Here is a 23,687-nt window from a genome sequence, read left to right as displayed (position 1 = left end):
AACGCACTCAGTAAAGAGGGCAAACTAATAATAATTAGGAATTTATTTTCACTTGGAGTGGTTAAATTATGTATTTTCAAAATTCGATTAGTATTTTTTAAATTTCCTAATAAGGCGGAATTTTTAAGGGTTAAAAACAAACGACTTTATAATTTAAAATACTTTCAAGAAAAAGTTCAATTATTTTAAATATAAACAAATATTTAGATGTTACTAAAAAAATTAATATTTTACAAAACTCGATATACACAAATAATCGATGGCCCCAAGGAAAACGAAATCATCGAATATCGATGCCTTATGGAAACATCGATACTCGCGTCGCGAACAGACATCGATATATGTTCCAGCTCTGTAACCTAGCGTTGTTGTTTGTAATTTTGCTGTGAAAAGTAATAAAGCCGCACACAGAACTGTAAGTTCACCCGCTAAATAAATGAATTTGAAAAAACGGGCTCATCCCGAAATGGTTGAAAGAACACAACATATCAGAAAACTTATCTGTTCCTTTGAAACCGTGAAATGTCTCTGTGTTTGTAAAGTGACGCTACCATTTTAAAGGTGAATTTTGCGCCGGGCATTGTCTTTTCTGTAACTTCGGCTTGAACTTTTTTGGTTCAGAAGCCAAAACAATGCAAAAAATGCGTAGTTTATTGGGTATCAAGAACTCATTTATCAAAGGCTAGAAATATTCACTATATCTGTTGGCGTCGCTTGCTGCGGCTTTCATTTTGTTTCTGTGCAAAAACCACCACACAAACACAGGGTCACACAGACGCGAGCACAGCAAACACACACCACCAAGCGGGCGAGAGCGGCTTGCTTGTGCAGCGTTTATGCGAAGCCGAGCTCGTGATATCTCGAATTTCCCTTTCGAAAGTGTACATAAGCTGATATTTTACAAGATAAATAAATTTAATTCTATATCGAATAGAATAACCTAACGTCTATCCAAGCTTAATATCATGACAAAAAAATGGTTTACTTCGACTTCACGTATTCAGCAGTTCATGAAGATTATAACATAAACACAATACTAGCTACGCTCTGCTGCGTGCGAAGTCTGGTTCCGGTTTTCAGGGCCTTAACTTATCTTCTACATTGCTCCCTTTCAGCCGCCGAGCAGTGAGATCCAGCCCAGTCCAGTCCACAAACAACCCAAGTAGCGAGAAAATGTCGGCCAAGCGCAAGGCAGGTGGCAACGGAGCCGGTCCCAATAAGCGGCGCCCGAAGAAGAAGGAGTCGGACTACGAGGACGAGTTCAGCGACGAGTCCGACGACGACGGCGTGCAACAGCAGGCAGCGGCCGCCAACCAGATGGAGGTTCTTATTCCCCACGACGACCTCGATCCGCCTAGCAAGCTTCCCGAGGACTTGCTGGCCACGCTGGAAAAGACACCAGGCCAGATGCTGGTCGCAGGCATGGTCACCTGGGACCTGACTGGCAAGCGAGACCGCAAGAACGTCGCGAAGGTGCGACCGAATCTGTACAGCTTCCACCGCTTCACGGAAGAGAAGGTATGCGATTCTGCACAGTCGTAGTCCACTTGATTGCTGAGTTTCCTTTTCTTTCACAGTACCGATATGTGGCCAGCGGACCCAGTGCCGCACACACCATTCTCATCAACATGGACCGCAAGGCTCTCGGCTTCGGCCGAAATCCCAGTGGTCAGCTGGGCCTCAGCCAGGACATCAAGTTGGCGGAGAAGCCCACAATTATTCCGGCCCTGGAACAGCTAAATATAGTGCAAGCTGCTGTCGGCCGTCATCACACTCTGTTTCTCACCGACACGGGAACCGTATACGCCTGCGGCGAAAACAAGTCCGGCCAGTGCGGCGTGGGAAATACCCATGCTAACATTTATTCGCCCACGCCAATTAACTACCGAGGTCCGCCGATCATTCGTATCGGGTGCGGAGCTGAGTTCTCTGTCATTCTGGACATTAAAGGTAGCTTGCACACATTCGGGCTGCCGGAGTACGGCCAGTTGGGACACAATACTGACGCCAAGTACTTTGTCAACGCCAACAAACTGTCATTCCACTTCGAAACTTCGCCCAAAAAGGTCGTTTTGTACATAGAGAAGAGCAAGGAGGGTCATGTAACGCCAGTCGATGGCGTCCAGATAGTGGACTTTGCTTGCGGCAATAACCACACGGTAAGTGGATAATCTACATACATTCCCGACGGTTTCAAGTCTAAAGTCAAGTTTTTTCTCTTCAGGTGGCCATCGACTCCAAAAAGCGCGTTTACAGCTGGGGCTTTGGCGGTTTCGGGCGTCTCGGACACGCAGAGCCCAAGGACGAAATGGTACCGCGGCTAATGAAGTTTTTCGATACACAGGGTCGGGGTGGGCGAAGCGTCTTTTGCGGCTCCACTTTCAGTCTGATCGTCAACGAGCTGGGCCTGCTATTCCTGTTCGGACAGAATAAGAAGACAGGCGAGGCCAACATGTACCCCAAGCCAGTGCAGGATCTGTCCGGCTGGAATATCACCGACATTGGCTGTGCCAATACATCGATTATGATTTCGGCCGACGACACACTGATCGCTTGGGGCGCATCGCCCACGTTCGGAGAGCTGGGCATTGGGGAGTTCCAGAAGTCGTCGACGGTGCCCAAGGAGGTCCCCAAGCTGGATAACATTAAAATACCTCAGGTGACCATGGGTTACTCGCACACGGTGTTGCTTGTGGATACCACCCACGAGGCCACCAAGCAAAAGTACGAGAAGATGCCCGAGTACACTATCGATGATTAGGTGGTGTGCGGCTTGGCTTTCCAAATGCTGCTACAAACACGTGTACCGCTGCCAACAACAATACTGCTCCACGTAGGAAATTCTGAGAACTGATCATCGAAACTCTGCTGCTACTTATCGAAAGTGAAACTAAACACAAAAATCCAGCAAATTGTATGCTATAAGTTAAAAGATCATTATTACGCTAAACTCGCTATCTACATACTATACGATAATCTCAGAAAACGGAAAAACGTTGATTATGTTTCCAAACTCTAATTTATTCTCGTAACTGATACTATTCCATCCTGATCCTGTTCCCCTTCTATAATTTATTGCCGCCCACCTTTAGGCTTAAAAACGATGCATAAAACGCATGATTACCCATTTGTAATTTTTAATTTGTAATTTACACATAACAAGTTACAGTATTCTGCATTCATTTCGAACAGAGTGAGCAAAAGCAACCACAGAACTACAAAAACACGTAAATTAACGAACTAAGTGCATAGGTTACATATAAAAAGTATACCATGGAAAAATCCAATACCAGTTGCAACTATTAACTAGTACATCATGCATTTTAATCTTATACAAAGGAATATTTAAATAAAGAGAATGTTAGTATTTAGACTGCACTCGTTTACCATTTAATGATTTCAGATTCTTGCCAAACATGATTAAAGTTTGCACAGCAATCTCTATGGAGGTTTGACTGTAGACTGCGGCCTGGGTTGCGAATCTAATAACAAATTGGAATCAAGGATTAGCCTCACTGGGGTAGCTGTAGGTCAGTGCGTCGAGGGATGTTTGGCGGTATCCCCCGATTTCTGACCTGTACCCACTGAGTTCCCAGGCCCAGTCCCAGTATCAGCCTTGAGTCCTGATGTCCTGCCGCCTGAAAGCGAAAGTAAGCGTGCGGAAAGCTCTGGCGCAAAGCTCTCTCACTGTCTCTCGCTCTCTCTCTCTTGTTGCTCTCTCGCGCGCGAGTACTCTTGACTTCGCAGTGCGACTTTGGCGGCCGGAGCTCCGGCGGATTTTTCCCTGACACAGTCTTCCGCCGTGGTCCTGTCGAGTAATGTGCGCCGCTGAGGAACAGTCCCTGCACGTCGCGCCTTGAGTTTCATTTTACCTTTTTTTCGCCCCCACCCCACCCGACACTCATACATACAAACACCGACCGCACACACACACACACGCACACAGACACACACACACACAAACACGCGCGCACATTTGACAATATCAACAAAATAGTTCGAGGAGTTTTTAAAGCGTTTTTACAAGTGTACGGCGTACGACGAGTCATTCTGCACACGAAATACATATTCGCTAAATGTAATACATGAATTGAAACGGCGGAGCAACAAAGATCTAACTGTAAATTACAGTGCCTTCCACACAAATAAAGCACCGCAGCACAACATCAAGCAGCAGCAGGATCAGCAACAAATGCCACACTACACTTCGCTAAGGATAACACGGTAGGTCATTACGTATACGCAGTGGGGGCATCCTTGTTTATGCACATGTGTTGGTTTGTTTGCGAGCGTATGCATATGCATGTGTGAGTGTGTGTGTGTGTGCAACATTATTTTTCGCTGTTGTTTCATTAGTTATGGTGTCCTTTTTTTCGGCGGTGGGTGTGTGATTGCGTCGCCTGCGAAACTAATTAGAAAGTGTCCTGCCCGAAAACCATTCAGCAAATGGAGCCGAAAATTAAGGAGGGAATTTCGTAAAAAAGGACTATAAATTCCTTGTATAATTATTCCTCATCGCGCAGATACAAAGACTTGTTTGCTGGCCATTGTGGCGGTCACGAATAGGCCAACGAACAAGAAGCCTGGGCAAGGACCCCCGGCAACCACCGACCATCCTCATCCTCATCCCCATCCGTCCGTCCGTCCGCCTAATACGAATATAAAAGCTGCTGAAATCAATAAAGACAGACAAAAAGCTACGGGCTGGCTGACGTTAAAGCCAAAGGAAAGGCAAGACAAGGCAAGGCGCAGGGAAGTGGATGTGCCTGTAGCTGTGGCTGTGTATCCTGCGCCTCGGCCAGGACAGGACCCCCGCTCCGCCCATCCCCGTCTGTGGGTTTGTGTGTGTGTGTGTCGTATCTGCTTGCGCCACATTAAGTCACCTGTGGCGGACACTTTTCATATCGGCAGCAACAACAATGGCAAATCTCGTCATCATCGCTTTCTCTCGCTCACCTCATTGGCTCTCCTGACGGCCATCCTGCTGCCCCCTAATCCAGCTCCCACCCTCTTTCGTCCTGGCTTTTGTCACCTTTTGAGCTTGTTGCTGACGTTTGAGTGACGCAAATTAATACATACACAATTCGTTTAGTTCTGGGATCGCCGCAATCCGCTTGCCAGCAAAACAGCAAATGTAGAGAGAGAAGCCCCAAGTCGAGAGCCTTCGAAATCAGCGCCTACCCAAAAGGCGTCAGCAGTCGAATATGCTAATTTGTGACTTGCAAAATTATTCCGCCCGATTTGCTACACCACCAAATATTTTTTGTGGGGGCGTGACCTAAATATAAACAAAGATCAACACAAAATGCTCTGGGAATCGATATAGAATAAAGTTGGATGAGAACTAGGATCTAAAAAATGAGTTGGGTTAAAACCACGCTCCCTAGACATATGTACTTAGTAAATATGTTTCCACATCTTCTGCGTGTGTAGGTGGGTACTTTTCTCCCGGTGTAACTTTTATAGCAAAACATGTCTGTTGTTGTTAAAGGTGAAGAAGTGTGTTCGTGGGGCTTCAACTGCAGGTGACGTCCTTTAAAAACCCACCGAGCAAGGACTTGTTTGTTCGGCTTTCCCGCGCAATTAAGCGAAAACTTTCCCAGACAAGCTTCCTCGATGGGGCTTAACGTCAGCGGCGCAGCGATGGCAGTGGCAGCCCTCATCTGAACCAATTGCCAGTGGAGGGCGCTGGAGGGGGGGTTTAATTTCACCCATGCATACCATAGAACTAGGACATGCAATTTATGTTATACTTAAATCATAGCGGTTAAAAACGTTAACGCTCTTTTCATAATTACTGCCATACCATGCAAAACATATGGATTACCGCATAGGAATAGCCAACAAAGGACCCCTTCCCACATACTCTATTATAAACACGGTACACACTTTTAATCTGCGACTAATTGCTGCTCAGTAATAAATTGATTTCGGTTGCCCCAAAGCTCCACATTGCATCCCTGATTGGGGAAATCCCCGAAAAGGTTTCGAACCATTCGCCCCTGGCGAGAACAGAAACAGCGTCTCTGATTCTGGCCGGAATAGGAGGGCAGAGGGCGAAGGGCGTAGTGCGGACCTTGTGGTGGCTTGTCGAGTGCACAAAGTGCAAGGTTGCGTGGCCATTCATTTCGCTGCCGATGGGTGGAAGTGGGCGGCGGTGGGTGGCGCCCGGAAGGAAGAGCATCAGTAATCTCTAAGTGCGCCTTGTTCGCATTCGTACTCGTGCCCGCATTGCATAAGTGTCAGTGTCAACGGGGCGGGCATGTGATTGTGCTTGTGGGGGATGTGGGTGATGTGGGTGTTTGTGTGGGAGAAGTGTCCTTGTTGGCAGACAAAAAGACTGATGATGATGGCATTTTGTTACTTTTGCTACCTTCCATTGTTGCCCGCCGCACGGCAGCTCCTTTAGTATGAAATGAGGCGACCAGGCAAGCGCCTCGTCATCGAAGATCGCCCCAAAAGAGTACGGACCAGGACACGGCGACAGACACAGGCACAGGCACAACACCTGGCAGGAGCATCAGAGCCGGCAAGGGATTCTGGCGCGGGATCGAAAGCATGAACAGAGACAATCTGCAGCAGTGGTGGGAGAACTCGTACCGGCGCCATCATCCGGAGCCCACTTATGACCTTGGCCTGGACTCCGCGGAGCTGCACCTCGCCCTCCAGGAGCCCAGCCAGCTTCCCGCGGACTACGACTATGGCAACTTCAGTCTGGACAATCCGTATGACGTGGACTCGGCGCACTCCATTACCCCGCTGACGCTGCTCCTGCTTGCGGTCAGCTATGGCCTGGTGGTATTCGGAGGCGTCGTTGGCAACTCCACGCTGGTTCTGACCCTCTGCTCCGCCTCCTCGGTGCGCCTGCGCAACCCGCTACTGCTGGCCGTCTGCATTGCCGATCTCCTGGTCACCGGCATCTCTGCTCCGGTCACGCTCCTCAATCTAGCGATGAATCGCCGGACGCGCTCGCTGCCCTTGGTGCTGTGCAAGGTCATACACTACGTTCAGGTGAGTTAATTGGGTTTTAAAAGCAATAAGTATTTCTTCTAAGGCAAGTTAAAGTTTGCGAAATAACTAAATATACCCTACGATGTCCAGGTCATGCCCGTTTCGGCCAGCACTATTTCGTTTTTCATGCTCTCGCTGGACCGCTACGCCACAGTCAAGCATCCGCGATTGGCGCAGCTCCGGCAGCGGCGCTACTTGCACGTCTCCCTGGCGCTGTTCTCCTGGTTCGCCTCGGCGGCCATCAGCACTCCCTTCCTGTTTGCCTACAAGATCATCGCCAAGTCGATGGTGGTCAAGGGCGGTGGGGCGGCGAACACCACGCCGAATCCGGTCAGCATCAGTTGCACCTCTGACCTGGGCGCCAACGCCATGTTCATGTCCTTCATCATCTTTCACACCATCGCTGTGTTCGTGCTGCCAGGCATTGGCGTGCTGCTCAACCACTACGGCGTCCGACGCAAGCTCTGCGCCCTGTCGCTGACGGCTCGGGCTGCCCACGGCGAGCTGCCCCTGCCCATTCCCATCCTGCGGCGCCAGACCCACATGGTGATCGTGACGGGCTGCCCCAACGCCCAGCAGGCGGCCTGCGGTGGGGGCACCACGGCGGACGACACCTCGAACGGGAACGGCACGGGCCCCGGCGGCGGTCCCATGGCCGTCAGTCCAGGAGACATCCAGCTGCACACCCTGCAGCCGCGCCAGCCAGGCTCCGCCGGATCGGCCCTCGAACCGGGCTCCTACCGCTCTAGCAATCCCATATCGCCCAGGTGAGTCATAAATATTTTCGAAAGTATTACCAAAGCTTTGGTTGACAGGGCGTATGCTTGATATTGTCACAAGCTAGATGTTTATGTTACTCATACGTCCCGTTGATTTTAATCAGAATATATTCTGTTCTATGAAAACGACCATTATCATATTGTGAAAGTTAATTTAAGTTTGCAAAATAAAGTGAGCTAACTTGAATACCCCTTTAGGGCCATGAGGGAGATTCGCGCCCACTCGCAGCGACAGCGCATCAACCGAGCAGGCAGGGGACCAGCGACACCCGGCATCCCACTGCCCCAGACCTCCACGCTGCGGTCGCGAAGGCACCTGGCCAACATGCTCATCGCCTCGGCAGTGATCTTCATTGCCTGCTGGTCACCGCACGTCTTCTGCATCTTCTACAAGAACTTCGGCAGCAATCAGCAGTGCAGTCAGACCTCCGTTTACTTCAGCCTCCTGCTAGGTGAGTCCAGAATCCCAATCCGATTCCGTATGGGGCCTTACCACTGACCACTCCTCTTGCAGGCTACTTCTACTCGGCCATCAGTCCGGTGATCTACTGGGCGCTCAACCACAATTCGCTTCGACAATCTCCCTGCGCGCCCATCATCCGCCTGCGCTCCATGCAGAACTTCCTGAGGTCGCGCTTCCGGACGCACACCGCCCCGCCGCCTCCCTCGTCCACCAACGAGGCGGCACTGGGGGCCTTCAACCCCAAGCTGATCAAGCTGACACCGAAACAGTATAGAGCTCAGGCCTCTTCGCATTATCTCTACTAGTGTGATACTAAGCTAAACTTGATATACATATATACACATTTATATACACGCATATATAGTATATTTTTTACCTACCCCCTAACCCCTAACCTCTAACCACCCACTCCGAACCCCCTAGTACCGATGACCCCACGACCCTCTACTACCGAACTCCGAAACCGAACTTCAACCCAACCGAACGAAACTATCTAGATGTTTTTCAAAAGCTCTACGCAACAATTGCATAACACGAAAGATACTTGCTACATATATAGAGTACATACTACCTTAAATAGCAGTGTTAGTCGACGCTTATTTACACGATGTTGTGCGCCTGAAGCTATGCAATAAGGACACCGGAGTCCTGCGGCAACTCTTGCCTATAACGAGGAGCACTGGTAACGAAAGCAAGTGAAAAAAAAAAACATGGAAAAAAATACAAAAATAACGAAACCCTTCTAGTGACTTGTTCGAATTGTTGTTTAGTCTTTTAAGCTGAAATATTGTACTATGTTCCTTCTCATAGATAAGCAATAAGTGAACGCTTTAAGCCAAGTTAAACAAACGGAAAACGAATCAAACTAAACTAAAACTCGATCTAAAACTTTTAAACGATTTAAACGTAAACTCGAATGCATACCTAACGAAACATTAATAATTATATACATATGCGACTACATACAAATAATAACTAACAAGTGAATAACTAAAAAAATGAATGTAAATGTGAGCAAAAACAAAATGATAACAATTAGTATTGTATACATATTCTTCGACTTAATTCTTTATACACTTTTTCTAACCATTTTTAATATCGTTCAGTAAACTGAACACGGTGTATAGTGCAATTCAAGCTGCTGGAAATATTCGCGTTTCAGATGCCAGAGCCCCCCAAAGGATCGGACTCTGGATCGGGTTTCATTTCACTCCATTCAGTGGCCACCGCATTTCTAATTTGCCAAACTTTTGTACATGCTCCCCTGCGAGCGACTCTCTCCTTACTCCCCCTGGTTTTTGGTTCTATCTTTGGAGTACCTTGTTTAGAGCCATCTGAAGCAGCAGCTGTTGTTATCGCCTTGGAATTAGTGGCTATAAACCTTAAGCTAACTTTAAATAACCATCGTTTTGTACTTTACAAAATCGTCATCGAAAACAGAGAAACTATGAAAATACTATAAATATGCTATCTAGTACTTCATTCATTGTGTTATTACTTACATACGATTGTCGGGTGGACTTTTAAAATATGTGGAGGCTAGACATCTAAATCGCCCATTAACTTACCGAACTAATGATTACCAGCCCAACTTAACGTGTATTAATCGGTTATTGGTTATTGGTGATTCTGTAATTATAATTACATTATCAGGCATGCCGCCTGGCTTTCATACCTTTGCCGATCATCATGAACCGTTGCATTAATAATTCATAAGTGGATATTTAAATGACTTCACATCAAGGTGTTGCATAATGCTGACACGGCGAATTGTGGGAACTGAATGGTGTTTTAAGCATAGAACTTGACAGAGGCAAATCAGTCGGTCTCCGGTCATATAAGCACACGGTAGCGAAACGTACAAAATATTCCAAAATGCTTTACAAATCTCTGGTGCTTTGCTTGGTGACTATTTGGTTCATTTCGGCGCATTCCGATGCCAAGGAGTATGTGCAACAGCACTAAGTTATCACTATAATGGGCACTTATTTGCAGATATCAGTTTATCCCCGCTCGATGCGAGGAGCAGCCAGGAGTCGGTCAGCAGATTGGCGGTCCTTTAAGCATATGCAGCTTTCCACCAAACTATGAAAAGCCAGATTCGGAGGACATTGAGGCCGTGATTAAACACATAAAGAGCTTGCAATTAAATTGAATTACACGAAAATACGAATAATTGAAACGTTTAGAGAACTACACACTTTATATGCATCAAGTCGCGCTCGGGTTAATGAAATCAATAAAATTAGCTATAACTTTGTATCTTAATTGCTGGCGCGCTTCGCATGCAGTTGCATACGTTTCTCGATCTCGGGCCGGAAGTGACGAATGAGGCCCTGGACTGGCCAGGCGGCACCATCACCAAGCGCGCAAATAGTGTGTCCCTCGATTTGTTTGGAAATCTCCCACAGCATATCAATCTCAGCGGGCTGGGCGTCACCCTTAACGAATCTACATCGAGAATGGAAATTGACAGTTAAATTTTCTATAATTACATGTATATTGCGGACTTACCGAGTCATGATCTTGTTCATCCAACCGATTCCCTCTCGGCATGGCGTGCACTGGCCACAGCTCTCATGCTTATAGAAGGAAATTAGCCTGGCAATTGCCTTTATCACATCCGTGGACTTGTCCATAACGATGATAGCCGCAGTGCCCAGCGATGTCTGCGCGGCGATTAGGCCATCGAAATCCATAATAACATCGTCGCAGACATTTTTGGGTATGATGGGGGTGGAAGAGCCGCCGGGAATGACGCCCAGCAGATTGTCCCATCCACCGGTGACGCCTCCGCAGTGGCGCTCAATCAACTCCTTCAGTGGGATGGACATTTCCTCCTCCACAGTGCAGGGCCTGTTGACATGACCCGAAATATTGAAGAGCTTGGTGCCCGAGTTACGGGTGCGACCGAAACCGGCGAACCATACACCGCCACGGCGGCAAATAGTTGGTGCAACAGCAACAGTCTCCACATTGGTAACTGTGGTTGGGCATCCGAAGACGCCAACGTCGGCGGGGAATGGCGGCTTCAAGCGCGGCTTTCCCTGCTTTCCTTCCAACGATTCGATGAGAGCAGTCTCCTCGCCGCAAATGTAAGCTCCAGCGCCTCGGTGCATGAAGACATCGAAGTCGTAGCCTGTTCCGCAAGCGTTCTTTCCGATCAGACCGGCCTGGTAGGCCTCGGCAATGGCCAGTTGCATGTTGGAAGCCTCGTTGTAGAACTCGCCACGAATGTAGATGTAGGCAGCCTGGGCGCCCATGGCGCGTCCGGCAATCAGACAGCCCTCCACCAGCTTGTGTGGATCGTGGCGCATGATCTCGCGATCCTTGCAGGTGCCAGGCTCTCCTGCAAAAGAATACAAAGTTAAAAATTGGCCTGGAAACGCAAGACATACTTCTCACCCTCATCGGCATTCACCACCAAGTATTTGGGGCGTCCATCGCCGGGCTTGTTCATGAAGGACCACTTCATGCCACTGGGAAAGCCAGCTCCTCCACGACCGCGCAGGCCGGAGGTTTTGATCTCGTTAACGATCCAGTCTGCCCCCTTCAGCACGATCTCCTTGGTTTTGTACCAGTCGCCGCGCTTTAAAGCTCCCTTTAGCCTCCAGTCGTGTCGTCCATAGAGGTTGGTGAAGATGCGGTCTTCGTCCGCCAGCGGACCAAACTTGGTCTTCGTTTGTGGCGGAGGAGTGCCCGGAGGCGGGGCCTGGGTGCTCTGGAACCGCTGCACATGCAGGCTGGCCGGCAAAGCCGCAACTGCAAGACACATTCAGAGTAGATCAATAAATTGCGCAGAACACAGGAAACTTTTGTTTTGCTTTGCGCAAAAATTACATAATTTGATGGCATGGGAAACGGTTGTATTTAAGGCATGAAGAGCTTATGGCAATGGCAAGATCCTTACGGAACAAGCTATTGGCACCGTTAAGCAACTGGATTATGGTTAGATGGCGTTTATTTACCAATCTGCGGCTTTGTTAACAAATTAAATCGCACAATTGCAGCCATTTTCGGGACGACTGACTGACAGCTGAAATGTGACGTTTGTACGCGGCGTTGCCAGATGGTCAAAATAAAAATAGTGCAGATTAATAAGGGGTCTTCTTTCACGGAATCAGCTGTAATCGTTTTAATTAATTTAAAACCTTGTATATCTTAAGCGTGATCTTTTATGATTATTTGATGCAGTTGAGATTCATTTAAAACCCCTATTCCTCTGCCTACAAAATTGAGCAACCCTAGTGTAAACAGGTCTCAAGTACAAAGCCGTCAGGCAGTAAATACGTCCACACTGTATACCCTATTATTTGTTTTGTTAAAAATGGCTCACAAGCAGAACAATGAGACATCCAATGGCACGACAACCGAAATAATTGACGAAACAGATGCCTGTGCTACATCGGAGACGGGCCGGACAACACCCACTCTCCAGCTGCGTCTGGAACATCCGCGGGATGAACGCCGGGTGGTGTTTCACGCTGGGGTCATCGACAACGAGCATTTGAATCGCAAGAAATCCAAATGTAAGCATTGATTATTTCATCGACGGACAAAACTGATTTCCTTCCATTCCAGGCTGCTGCATTTACAAAAAACCTCTGGCTTTCGGCGAAAGCTCCTCCGAGGATGACGAAGATTGCGAGCACTGCTTTGGCCATCCGGAAAAGCGTCAAAGAAACGCAAAACACAATCACGATCACGGGGACAAACCGTGTGTGGAGTCGTCGCATCCGGACGGACCATCAACATCAACACGGGCCGTAGACACCAGTCAACCACCAGCCGAACCTGTTGAATCCCAGGCCGATCCAAAACAACCAACCCAAGGTGTTGACTTTGAGCAGACGGGCAGTTTGTAGCACATACTCCAATTTAAATATGTATAATTATAAACGTTAACAACATGGAACCAATTAGCAAGCACTCGGATCTACAAACACAGACGGTGTTTTTGGGCAGTAAGAACCACTTGGGATTTGTAAACGGATGAGGCCTTTAGTTTTTCGGCTTCAACTCAAAGGATTCGCTGACGTTCATGGCGATATTAAACTCCTTGGCCTTTGCTCGTGAGCGCCAGACCTGAGAAAACATGGAAGTTTAAAACTGCAATAGTGAAGAAAAAGGCTTAGAGCATACCTTGATTGTGTAGTCGTCGCTGGTGGTAACCAGCATCTCCGAGTCGCGAGGATTGAAGGCCACGCTGTTAACCACGTCCGAGTGCTTAAACTTTGCTAGGCTTATGCCGTAGTATCTATCCCACAGGTAGGCATGTTGATCTTCAGCTCCACTGGCCACATACTCCTCGCAAACATCAAGAAAGATAAAGAAGCATTCGGTGCTGGGAGTGTAGGCCTTGTGGGCCCGCAACATGTTGCCTACCCGCTTGAGAGTCATGAGGTCAATTACGTGGATGTCAATCTCTTGGGCAATGGGTGGCGGCTCCAAAGGGTTGGTGATCACGTAGTTCTTCGGCCAGGGACGTGTGTTAACATACAAGTATCGATGGTCCGGGCTCAGTGCCATGCCAATGATGTGTCCGTGCAAATCAATTACCTTGTCCACCTTGTCGAATCTATCCTTGACTGACTCATAATCCCACCAGTCTGGATCGGCGCGCGGGGTCTGCTGCTGTTGTTGCTCCGCGGCCTTCTTCGCAGCTATTCTTTCCTTAAGTGATGGCCCAGGATCAAGCTTTTTGGGAAAGAACACGTTCCGAATGCGCTTGAACCCAATTTGGTGAGGCGTAAAGGTTGTGGAGCCCGTTGAAAAAATGAGATATTTCGGCATACTGTTCTCCATTTCGTCGTATTCCTCTTGTACGTCCATAGAGTCATACTCTTCGTCATCATCTTCGTTCGGCTCATTAGTGGAGGCTACTGCTTTCCTGTATTCCTCTAGGTAGTGTATGGTGGCATCTCCGGGTCTTGTTCTAGATCGGCGCTCGCTGATGTCTGGCAAGTAGTTTTCTTCAAGTGTTGCGCTCCTTGTGCGTCGGAGGCTGGCAGCGTGGGACAAAGGATTGCCACTGGCCTGCGAGCTAGATCCCGGATCACTGCGTAGCGAGAGCACTGAACTGTGATTTTCTTCTTGGTCGGCGGCTGTGGCCAAGGGATCGTTGCTCTAGTCCAGCCATGGACACCTAGCCACCATTATAGCTCGGACCGAGCTGGCGTTCCGGTTGTAAAACTTATATAGCTGACTCATGATCGGCACATGCTCTGAGTCGATCTCTTGGTTGGCCTTATTCAGCCACAGAACCGAGGTGCTCACCAAGTGCGCCAGCCAGTGAAGGTCGCCGGAGATCAAATATTGGTCACTGAACCAGGTGCCAAAGATGTCATACGGGCGATTTACCACCCGGCAGCGGAGGTGTGACTCTGTGGCTCCCAAATAGAATACCGCAATCTCTCCGGAAGTGGACTGGGGCGAGCCGAAATGAACACCGGAGACGAGGAGCAAAGTGTCGCTCTGATTGAACTGCGAGTATTGGGAGTACTTCCAGCTGAACTGCTTCATGTTGTGCGCATACTTCTCCGTACACGGATGCTGGGCGTTCCAGATCTGCAAGAATAAATGATTAGTAAAGCTATTTAAAGGCTTCAGGTTCCACTTACTATCACATATCCATCCTTAGAGCAGGTTGCAAACATTTCCCCGTTGTGGGCAAAGCTCACATGCAGCACTTGGTGCGTGTGGCCGTGGTTGTTCTCTACAGTAGGCTCCAGGCGCTGTGCCTGGACAAAGGGTATGTGCATGGACAGGCGCTGGTACTCCGACCGCCAGCTCTCGGCCCCTGGCTTGAGCGGAATGCTCGGAGAGGCTTTGAAGTGCTCCTGGAACTTGTGGCGCCACAGTATGTCGTCCTTGGCGATGCTGTGCCATCGCACACAACAGCGGCTCGCCCTCAGCAGGTCTGCCACACTCAGGCGCTCAAAGATCATCAAGAGCGCAGGCTCCGGTAGGGCCCACCACCCAAACAAATCCTGTCCAGAAGAGCCATCATTGCTATCCTCCTCCTCCGATGTTTCCTCCTGCATGGCCTTTCCCAGTCGGGCCTTTTTGAAGGTCACTTCCATGGGTATACTCAGTTGGAGGAGCTAGCGCTCCGTTTTACCCAGCAAATTACGGCCAAACTGATGTTTCGCCGTGTGTTTGCCCTTAGGTAATAACTGGTTTAGCTTCTTTTGTTTCCGCGGCTTCGCAATTAAAAATAACTTTCTCCCTTATTGTTATTGTTTGCGGAGGCCAACGGAACAGCTGTTGCAAAAACTCGACCACTCTTACTCGCTTCGATATCGATATCAGCTTATTGTTATCGAAAAACAAGTGGTCATAAAATCAAATTGAAACCTCGGCTGGAGGATTCCCAGTAAGAAGTTGGCATAAATTTATTCTTTGGCAGTTGCAACAGTTAAAAAGGTAAGTCAACGAAACCTTGATACTGAGTAGTATTACAGAGATATCTAAAAACAATGTAAGTATTATGCCCCAACAATATACCCCTTTTTTCTAAGCACTACTGAGTATAAATGTTATGCAGAGGCGACAATGAAATACGTAAGGTTCTTAAAATATTCTATCCACAGAACTAAAAATGCCGGCATGTCTGCGCTCCCTTAGCTCCAGATGGTAAGTCTATTCATGTACATAGATGACCATGACTAACTGGCTTTTGATTCCGTCAGCCTTCGGCAGCTACTGCGCCCACTGGGTCGTCATCTCGGATCGTACAGCAAGGCGGTGGTGATTGCGGCTGCCGTAAGAACACCGAGTGCTCCCTTTCGGGCGGAGGAGCAGCGTCTGGCGGGCCTAGTTGTGGACGAACTGGTCAAACGCACCAGCGTGCCACGCGAGGAGTACAACAAACTGATTGTTTGCTCCTCCCTCAAGACCCCCGCTCCAGAGTGCAGGGATCGGCTTTCCAGCGTGGCCCAGGAGTTGGGCCTGAAGTGTGAGACACTAGCCCTGCAGGACGATGTCTGCTCCATCAGCGGTCTGCAGATGACGTTGGACTGCCTGGAGCGCGGCGAAGACCAGTGCATTATTACGGGGGATACCCGCTGCCAGGTTGTCCAGCCGGAGCACGGCGTTCTGTCCAACGAGCTTATGGCCGTGCAGCAGCCCCGGTCTCGCAAGCGAGCTGGAACTGAACTGGCCACTGAACCTGAGTTGACGCCAACGCTAGGAGCTGCTGCTTTGGCCTGGACAACTTTGCAGACGGCCCAGCGTCTAAACCTGCAACCGCTCGCCCTGCTACGAGAGTTCGCGGTAGAGCAGGATCACGAGCAGACTATGTACCGCCTGGATGGAAGGGAACCCGTGACGCCCAGTGATATCTACACCTGGAACATGGTCACAGGCACGCAGAAGGGAATACCAGAAAGCATACTTGGGGATTTACATGCCAACCGCCTGTGCACGCACGATTTCAAACAAATCACGGCCAGTCACCTGCTAACGCATCTGGTTCATTCTCTACCTGCAGGGGGACTGGGTTGCGCCTTTATGGGCACAACGGATGGCCGCTCCATGGCCATGGTCCTTGAGAAGCTGTGAGTTTTGACCTCGGATGTGCCTGCCTTTACTAACGAAATTCATCTTGCAGGGTGCCTAGCATAGATCAGGTGGAGGGCCTCCCGTTGCTGACTTTGTATACCAAGGACCCCTGCCCGTTGTGCGACGAGCTAGTCCAGCAGTTAGAACACGGCTTTGCCGGCAGATACCGTCTGGAGAAGGTTTACATCGACCGGAAGGAAAACGTTAGGTTCCTCCGCCTTTTTAGGCACGACATTCCTGTTCTGTTCTTCAACGGCCAGTTCCTATGCATGCACCGGCTGAACGAGGAAGCTCTAATAGAGCGACTGGAGGCACTAAACTAGTCCAAAGATCGTTAAGAAGATTGTAAACAAACAAAATTGAAGTCAGTAACAAGAAAATTCATTACTTAAACTCTACTCAATTGCTTTTGCTGAATATGAGCATGCATATTGCGCAGACTTTTTATTAAGTACAGTGGTTTTTTCATAGTAAAATCATCTGCTGGTATATTGGGAGATTAAAAAATTTCTCCCATAGGCTTGATTGTAATTTTGTGGACCTAAAGATAGAGAATTATGTTGGCTAAGTTTTTAATACATGACAACCGACTATTGCTTACCTGAACATGCGGTGGAGTTCGCAGCGCATACATCACTGCGTCTGCAATGTTCGCAGGCTCGAGTCTGGCCATGTCCTTTACGTAAAAATGGATCTCCTCCGGAAAGATGTTCGTATTTACCGCCCCAGGACAGATGCCGGTAACCCGGATTTTGTTCGAGTGCAGCTGGAACTCCTGTCGGTACGTCTCTGTTATGGCCGTGATGGCGAACTTGGTGGCCGGATATATATTGAACGATGGTAAAACGTCGATAAAGTTAAGCACTTGGTGTCCGGCTATGCTGTTTATGATCAGAACATGGCCTTCGCCGCCCCGCCGTTTCATGTTATTGAACGCCTCGCGGGTACACCAGATCACGCCCATCACATTGGTGTCAATCACCTCTTTAAGCTTCTGCGTGTTGCCCGGAGTTACCAGTTCCGTCTCGCGAGTGATGCCAGCATTGTTTAGCAACACGTCGGCGCCCTCCAGCTCCCGTTCGATCCAGTCAAAGGAGCTCTGCACCTGATCTTCCTTGGAGACATCGCATCGCCGCGGTATGAAGTTGCCCTGCAGATGCGTGGGCAGACTGTCCCTGAGCTCCTTCATCTTTGCCTCCCGACGAGCCAGGCCCACCACCTGCAGTCCAGCCGTGATCATGGCCCGAGCACAGGCGGCGCCTATGCCTCCGCTGGCTCCTGTTACCACAGCCAGTTTGTTCTGCCACCGCTCCATGCCGTCTTCTGAATGAAGAGCTGATGCAAGTCAGAAGCCCGCATCGGGAACTCAGCAGCAGTTTCATGGCTTCTTGCTTCGCAATTGAGGTTAATCGCCAACGGTCAAATGTTATTGGCTGGTAAATGTTGGTGGATTAAATTATTTCCTAATGTATGTAAATCTATATGTATGGTAGGAAAACTTTAAAAATTTGAGTCAGGATTATTCGACATAAGCTTGGGTTATACAAATAAAATGAATTAAATATAATTTAATTTGTAACTTAAAAATAGCTAAAAATTATATCTTTTATTAACAAATCCTTCTTTATACCATTTAAAATCAAGTTTTGAAACGATAACAAAAATGAATAGTTTAACCTAGTTGTCCAGTTGTATATGAAAAAATTACATTTTATTCCGATACATCCTTCTTTAAAATTAAATGTCAATATGTATAACTACTTAAATTTTTTAAATACGCAATTGGCGTTTAAATTTGTGTTTGCCGCTAAAATTGCTATCGATAATGTTGGGCTTGTTATCGATACTTTTAACCAGCAGGAGGAAGACCGAACTCCCCTCACTAATAAAGAAGAAAAAACTATAAGCTTCCCGCAGGTGTTGAGATTTTCATTAAATTTGCTGCAAAACCAACAGATTTGCATTCATTCTTCTGTGAAGAAACAGTTAACAGACAAAATGGCACAAATGGACCAAGAGTTGAAGAAGGTAAGCGGAAAGCAATAATGGAAAAGGCGTTTGCCGCCTACGAGCGCGTGCTATCCAAAAGAACTTACTCATACACGACTGATTTTTCCTACAGGCCTTCACCGAGATGCAGATTAATAAGCTGGAGACCACTAAAAAGATCAACATGATCGACATGAAGTGCGACATGGTAAAGACGGGCAAACACAAGTACCAGCTGACGGAAAAGGGCACCAGCAGTTTGTCTGACGACACAAGGTAACTGAAGCTACGATTAATAATCTCCAGATGTCTAATTGAACTGTTTACCTATAGAGTTTACCAATCCGTCGGTCGCATGTTCCTGCTGACCGATGTGCAGAATATGCGCGAGGACCTGAAGGCTAAGCAGGAAAAGTGCGACAAGGCGATAGAACTGCTGGAGAAGAAGAAGGAGTTCCTGCAGAAGTCACTTAAGGACCAGGAAGACGGTCTGCGCGAGCTGGTGCAACAGCGCAAGGAAGCCGATCAGACTGCGAAATAGACTACAACTCCAAACCGGCATTTATCCCTCAACGCAACTGCTTATTTATTTTCAATATACTCGTCTAAATTGAAGTTGGCGTAGCTGACAAACTCGTTGCCCAGATTGCGTTCGTGTTCCGGGCGGAAGCTGCACTTGAGCACAGGCAGGCGAGCGGTCAGCCAGGGCTCCACCACCTCACCGGAGCACAGGATCACTTTGCTTTCTTTCTGGTTTCGCTGCAGCCTGGTGATTATTTCACATGTTTTGGCGATGCACTCCTGGGACAGGAAGGGCGGGTCGGCCACGATGAGGTCATACTGGTGGTGGTGCTCTTTGAGGTAGTCCGGGTTGCTTCCCACGCAGTTCAAGTCGTAGTGCACAAAATCCGTGCCATAGGCCTCGAAACGCTGGTCAAACTCAAAGATGTGGACTAGAAGATAGAGTGATGTCCTCGTCAATATTCGTTTCACTTGTCCGCTTACCTGTGTCATGTAAGTCCCTGATGTCCTTGTAAAGCGATGGGCAGGAGAGCAGTGCTATACTAAAGTCATCCGAATCCTTCGTGCGTTCCGCCAGGAGCTTACGAACAACATCTCGCAAAGTGTGTTTCGTTTCCGTGCTGTACCAGAACTGACTTAATTGCTGCAAGCAGAGAGAAGTCACCACGAGTTTCTAAGGTATTGGCAGGTGTTCTTGCCCAATCCTCTTCGAAGTGGGCATCCTTGCCGGTCTTGTTGGTAATTTGACTATCCTCCTCGGCTTCGCGCTTTGATCGCTCCAATAGGAATTCGTTGAGAATGGCCAAAGTGTCGGCGGGGAGCGAGATGTCGTCGTCCATGATGAATTATTCACCAATGCGAATAAATCTTAAAGCATTCAAATCAAAATAAAGCAAAATGTGCGTTTGAAGATTAGAGCTGCGACATTTGCGATACAAATGAGAACATATTAGGGGGACTCCTTTCAATTGTCTTTGGCGCTAATTTTAAATTGTCGCCTATGTATGCATGGACCATTACGTTTCGGATGGCCAATAGCCATGTTGAAATGTTATTTTTAGAAATAAAATAAATTTTTTAAGCGTATGCATATAGACCATTCCATTTTTCAAAAATATATGTCAACGCTAATTAACATCGTTTTATCGTACAATTTTAAGATTATTCTTAACAGACCAGAAAAGAATCCAGTATAGTAACTTATTTAAAAAAAAATATTTTCAAATTTGACTGTATATTTAGTCGTTGTAACAGAGCGATAAGGATCGGTAACAGCCCTGTGCGTAGACTAGTTCATTTCTATCGAGCTGGCTCAGTTCCTCCCGTCCATCTCTAGTTCGCACGGGAGCCCCGACCAAAGTAATACGTATTCATTTACGAGAAAAACTTGTGTTAAATTTAAAGTCACATCATATCACAGGATAGAACATACCTGCTGCTTAGTTAGAGGTAAGTTTATAGCCTACGCAAATTAAGGAAAATCAGTACCTCGCCAGTACTGCAGCTCAAAACCAATTTTCATCGACATCCAGGCGATTAAAGACCAACTTTCTTCGCTTAACGTCGTTCCAAAATCGGATAAAAGTGTAGCTAACCCAGTGATTACACTAGTGAAATATGCAGGTCGGCATTTGGACTTGCTCCGCGACTTCCGGGCAGGGGAGGAAGCATCTAATTTCGGAGCGCAACCGAACCGAATTTCCACAGCCCGGCGCGAAAAGCCCTGCACTTTGATTTCGTTCCCGTTCATTGCGGAGTTCAGTCGGGTCAATCAGCCTCAATTTGCGAGCGGTACCTTCCAAATCTCTGACGTGTACCTGTATTCGTTTGATCTGCCCATAATGTGACATCATAGAACATATATTTTTATAAAATTGGGCTTTCGATTCGGTGTGCATGAATAATGTGCAGGGGGCAAGTGGTGCCTAAAGTTCACTAGCTGACCCACTTCCGTTGAAGGACCCTCCGTCCACAGATCCCAATCGATACGACTGCCCCACTGCCCGTGTCATTACTCACCAGGTGTATCGAAAGTACACGTAGGATGGACCCACTCCGTCGGGTTTACTTCATCGCCCCCTTCCACCTGTTGCCACCTGTTTGTGTTTCAATATTTTGACGTGTATTTCGTAACAACATGCACATTGTGCCGTGTCTTGCAGTTTTCACTTCGAGCTTCGTATCGAAATCTTAGTGCTTAACGCGCTAGACATCGTAAACCTCATACTTAAGAAATATAATTGCCGAACCGTAAGAGTACATGATAGTTTAGTGATGGCTCTACTGTTTTCTTTTCGGTTGCCTCATGCAAAGCACTGTCCATAATGGTGGGCAAGTCATCTTGGCTAAAGCGAACATTAAAACGCCTTCTGGGCAAGCCCGTTCTCGTTTTAAGTGCGTTGGCCAACGACTTTCCATTTGACTGGTTTAACAGTTGGCCCTAACTTTCAATTAAAACCTGAAGCGCGGTGCATTGAGACACTGAAAAGCGGAGTTCAGTCTAATCCTGGAGTCATAGAGGGCAGATTTCGTGGGTTGTTCATTAGGTTTGAACACTAACACATCAGATAACGCCGCGGTTACTTAGCCGGGGTTCTCTTATCACTGACTGTGCCCAAGATAGCAGCCAAATTCCCGCCGATAAGGCCGAAAGTAACCTTATAACAATTTTCTCTTCATTTCTGCCTTTTCATAACTGACTTGCAGACTGAAAACTGAACAGTAAGCGAGCACAGAAGCTAATTCATCATGAGCACACCCACCGACCAACCTCCGCGCTCCGAGGGCGCCGAGACCAACAGCTCCGAGGGATCATCACAGCAGCAGGAGCAACCGCAGCAATCTCAATCACAGAACGTACCGGCCAAGCTCCTGCAGCATTTCCAGACAAACCGCATAGACTGCGCGCTATGGGCACTACGTCTGTTGGTTATCTTCTTTACCGTCAGTTACGTGCTGCCCATCTTTACGTGAGTACAGGCGTTTTCCACATTGACCTACTCTAATTGTCATTTACTTTACCACAGCTCACAACAGAGCGCATTCAGTAAGGTCTTGCTGGCCAATGCCGCCATCTCTGCCTTGCGCTTGCACCAGAGAGTGCCCGCCTTCTCATTCAGTCGGGAGTTCCTTGCTCGACTGTTTGCCGAGGACTCGTGTCACTACATGATGTACTCCCTGATCTTCTTCAACATCCGGCCATCGCTGCTGGTTCTGATTCCCGTGCTGCTGTACTCAGTTCTGCACGCCTCCAGCTACTCGCTTAAGCTGCTGGATGTAAGGAAAACAATATTTACAAATGTGGCACTTGTCTAATAAGAAATGTACTTACAGCTGATTGGCCAGAACTCGTGGTGGGGTGCACGTTTCATCATATCCATTGTGGAGTTCCAGGCGGCAAATATCCTGAAGGCCACTGCATTCTGCGAGATCTTCATCATGCCCTACGCCATTGTGCTGACCTTCATGTGAGTTTTGACAAATATCTTTCGAGAAAAATGCACTTGAACACAGTATAATTTTTATTTCAGGAACCACGCTGGACTGATGACCCCCATTATTTACTACCACTATCTAATGATGCGCTACAGCTCGCGTCGCAATCCCTATCCGCGCACTGCTTTTGCCGAGCTCCGCATAACCTTTGAGGCGCTGGCCGCCCGCTCCCCGCCCGCCGTTGGCAAGATCATCCGTGGAGGCATTGGGTTCGTCAACCGCTTGGCGCCGCAGCCACAGCCGGCTCCAGCGCAAGAGTAGACATGACCAGCAGTCAGCGGAAACAACAATCAAAAGACATGAATAAGCTTATTTAAACACCAGTTCACATTGCATAGACGTTCACACTGGAGATTGGGGTTCATCCGTTTTATTTGTTAGCCGAAATTCGTAGCACCTTTTCAAAGTGAAACTCGTTGTTTTACACCAGATTGTTTCGGCATTTAAGTTTAAATTTAACTATGTATTATTGTAGTTTTCGAGTGCATAAAGTTTTTTCCATCACACACAATGTGGACACGCACGAAATCCGCCTTGGAGAATTAAGGGCGCGTATTATTATATTTAAATCCCGAACAAATTATTTCAATTTGTTTTGCTTTAACTTATATGTTCAAAATACTGATCAAACTCAAAACCTGGACGGATAATGCTGCTAATAATTATTTACATTTATTTTGTATGTGTGTAAAGATTTGAAGAACAAAAAAAAGTACAGTAAAATTAAATAAAGAAAAAGTTTGAGAAGGTAATTCAACTTATATATTTGTTTTCTTTTATGTATATTGCATTGTCGTTTTGCTATACAGACAAGTAAGTAAATATTTATCTGGATTGCGGGTATCCTTGAGATGCTTCCAGCATGC

At 47.6% G+C, this 23,687-nt stretch overlaps 12 protein-coding genes across 13 annotated transcripts; 7 read left to right on the top strand and 5 right to left on the bottom strand.

Annotated features, from left to right (window-relative positions):
- Nucleotides 1–292: 292 nt before the first annotated feature.
- LOC6528065 (protein RCC2 homolog) lies at nt 293–3,378 on the top strand. Its single transcript, XM_015198992.3, has 4 exons — nt 293–415; nt 1,116–1,518; nt 1,578–2,159; nt 2,225–3,378. Exons 2-4 carry the CDS (start codon nt 1,174–1,176, stop codon nt 2,759–2,761), a joined length of 1,464 nt encoding a protein of 487 aa, XP_015054478.1. The 5' UTR covers nt 293–415; nt 1,116–1,173; the 3' UTR covers nt 2,762–3,378.
- A 406-nt stretch (nt 3,379–3,784) lies between these two features.
- LOC6528064 (5-hydroxytryptamine receptor) lies at nt 3,785–9,735 on the top strand. Of its 2 annotated transcripts, XM_002089095.3 has the most exons (6): nt 3,785–4,078; nt 4,132–4,224; nt 6,401–7,011; nt 7,102–7,778; nt 7,989–8,242; nt 8,305–9,735. In XM_002089095.3, exons 3-6 carry the CDS (start codon nt 6,559–6,561, stop codon nt 8,556–8,558), a joined length of 1,638 nt encoding a protein of 545 aa, XP_002089131.1. In that variant the 5' UTR covers nt 3,785–4,078; nt 4,132–4,224; nt 6,401–6,558; the 3' UTR covers nt 8,559–9,735. The 2 variants fall into 2 exon arrangements, with proteins under 2 accessions (XP_002089131.1, XP_039226523.1); XM_039370589.1 differs by having other exon boundaries at nt 3,785–4,224.
- A 310-nt stretch (nt 9,736–10,045) lies between these two features.
- On the top strand, nt 10,046–10,521 carry LOC26535966. Its single transcript, XM_015199193.2, has 2 exons — nt 10,046–10,199; nt 10,249–10,521. Exons 1-2 carry the CDS (start codon nt 10,129–10,131, stop codon nt 10,406–10,408), a joined length of 231 nt encoding a protein of 76 aa, XP_015054679.1. The 5' UTR covers nt 10,046–10,128; the 3' UTR covers nt 10,409–10,521.
- On the bottom strand, nt 10,430–12,355 carry LOC6528063 (NADH dehydrogenase [ubiquinone] flavoprotein 1, mitochondrial). The gene is made up of 4 exons (XM_002089094.3): nt 12,222–12,355; nt 11,659–12,015; nt 10,768–11,602; nt 10,430–10,704 (listed from the first exon to the last, which is right to left on the bottom strand). Exons 1-4 carry the CDS (start codon nt 12,265–12,267, stop codon nt 10,518–10,520), a joined length of 1,425 nt encoding a protein of 474 aa, XP_002089130.1. The 5' UTR covers nt 12,268–12,355; the 3' UTR covers nt 10,430–10,517.
- Nucleotides 12,356–12,514: 159 nt separating this feature from the next.
- LOC6528062 (E3 ubiquitin-protein ligase PPP1R11) lies at nt 12,515–13,196 on the top strand. Its single transcript, XM_002089093.4, has 2 exons — nt 12,515–12,782; nt 12,835–13,196. Exons 1-2 carry the CDS (start codon nt 12,581–12,583, stop codon nt 13,116–13,118), a joined length of 486 nt encoding a protein of 161 aa, XP_002089129.1. The 5' UTR covers nt 12,515–12,580; the 3' UTR covers nt 13,119–13,196.
- On the bottom strand, nt 13,090–15,533 carry LOC6528061 (F-box/WD repeat-containing protein 5). The gene is made up of 3 exons (XM_002089092.4): nt 14,874–15,533; nt 13,396–14,820; nt 13,090–13,338 (listed from the first exon to the last, which is right to left on the bottom strand). The coding sequence occupies exons 1-2, from the start codon at nt 15,333–15,335 to the stop codon at nt 14,380–14,382; spliced, it is 903 nt and encodes a 300-aa protein (XP_002089128.3). The 5' UTR covers nt 15,336–15,533; the 3' UTR covers nt 13,090–13,338; nt 13,396–14,379.
- LOC120320863 (F-box/WD repeat-containing protein 5) lies at nt 13,255–14,085 on the bottom strand. The gene is made up of 2 exons (XM_039371799.1): nt 13,396–14,085; nt 13,255–13,338 (listed from the first exon to the last, which is right to left on the bottom strand). Exons 1-2 carry the CDS (start codon nt 14,083–14,085, stop codon nt 13,255–13,257), a joined length of 774 nt encoding a protein of 257 aa, XP_039227733.1.
- Nucleotides 15,534–15,573: 40 nt separating the features above from the next.
- Nucleotides 15,574–17,213, top strand: LOC6528060. The gene is made up of 4 exons (XM_015198993.1): nt 15,574–15,678; nt 15,846–15,888; nt 15,945–16,811; nt 16,865–17,213. Exons 2-4 carry the CDS (start codon nt 15,854–15,856, stop codon nt 17,136–17,138), a joined length of 1,176 nt encoding a protein of 391 aa, XP_015054479.1. The 5' UTR covers nt 15,574–15,678; nt 15,846–15,853; the 3' UTR covers nt 17,139–17,213.
- A 5-nt stretch (nt 17,214–17,218) lies between these two features.
- On the bottom strand, nt 17,219–18,190 carry LOC6528059 (farnesol dehydrogenase). Its single transcript, XM_002089090.4, has 2 exons — nt 17,417–18,190; nt 17,219–17,356 (listed from the first exon to the last, which is right to left on the bottom strand). Exons 1-2 carry the CDS (start codon nt 18,128–18,130, stop codon nt 17,315–17,317), a joined length of 756 nt encoding a protein of 251 aa, XP_002089126.1. The 5' UTR covers nt 18,131–18,190; the 3' UTR covers nt 17,219–17,314.
- A 493-nt stretch (nt 18,191–18,683) lies between these two features.
- On the top strand, nt 18,684–19,437 carry LOC6528058 (prefoldin subunit 1). Its single transcript, XM_002089089.4, has 3 exons — nt 18,684–18,843; nt 18,938–19,080; nt 19,138–19,437. The coding sequence occupies exons 1-3, from the start codon at nt 18,814–18,816 to the stop codon at nt 19,343–19,345; spliced, it is 381 nt and encodes a 126-aa protein (XP_002089125.1). The 5' UTR covers nt 18,684–18,813; the 3' UTR covers nt 19,346–19,437.
- Nucleotides 19,366–20,257, bottom strand: LOC6528057 (protein-lysine N-methyltransferase CG9154). Its single transcript, XM_002089088.3, has 3 exons — nt 20,025–20,257; nt 19,810–19,969; nt 19,366–19,757 (listed from the first exon to the last, which is right to left on the bottom strand). The coding sequence occupies exons 1-3, from the start codon at nt 20,163–20,165 to the stop codon at nt 19,387–19,389; spliced, it is 672 nt and encodes a 223-aa protein (XP_002089124.1). The 5' UTR covers nt 20,166–20,257; the 3' UTR covers nt 19,366–19,386.
- A 364-nt stretch (nt 20,258–20,621) lies between these two features.
- Nucleotides 20,622–23,349, top strand: LOC6528056 (Krueppel homolog 2). The gene is made up of 5 exons (XM_002089087.4): nt 20,622–20,775; nt 22,033–22,295; nt 22,353–22,602; nt 22,660–22,793; nt 22,857–23,349. Exons 2-5 carry the CDS (start codon nt 22,075–22,077, stop codon nt 23,080–23,082), a joined length of 831 nt encoding a protein of 276 aa, XP_002089123.1. The 5' UTR covers nt 20,622–20,775; nt 22,033–22,074; the 3' UTR covers nt 23,083–23,349.
- Nucleotides 23,350–23,687: the final 338 nt, after the last annotated feature.

The sequence above is a fragment of the Drosophila yakuba genome, chromosome 2L (assembly GCF_016746365.2).
Source record: "Drosophila yakuba strain Tai18E2 chromosome 2L, Prin_Dyak_Tai18E2_2.1, whole genome shotgun sequence".
Lineage (NCBI taxonomy): Eukaryota > Metazoa > Arthropoda > Insecta > Diptera > Drosophilidae > Drosophila > Drosophila yakuba.
This window is presented reverse-complemented; position numbering and strand designations above follow the sequence as displayed.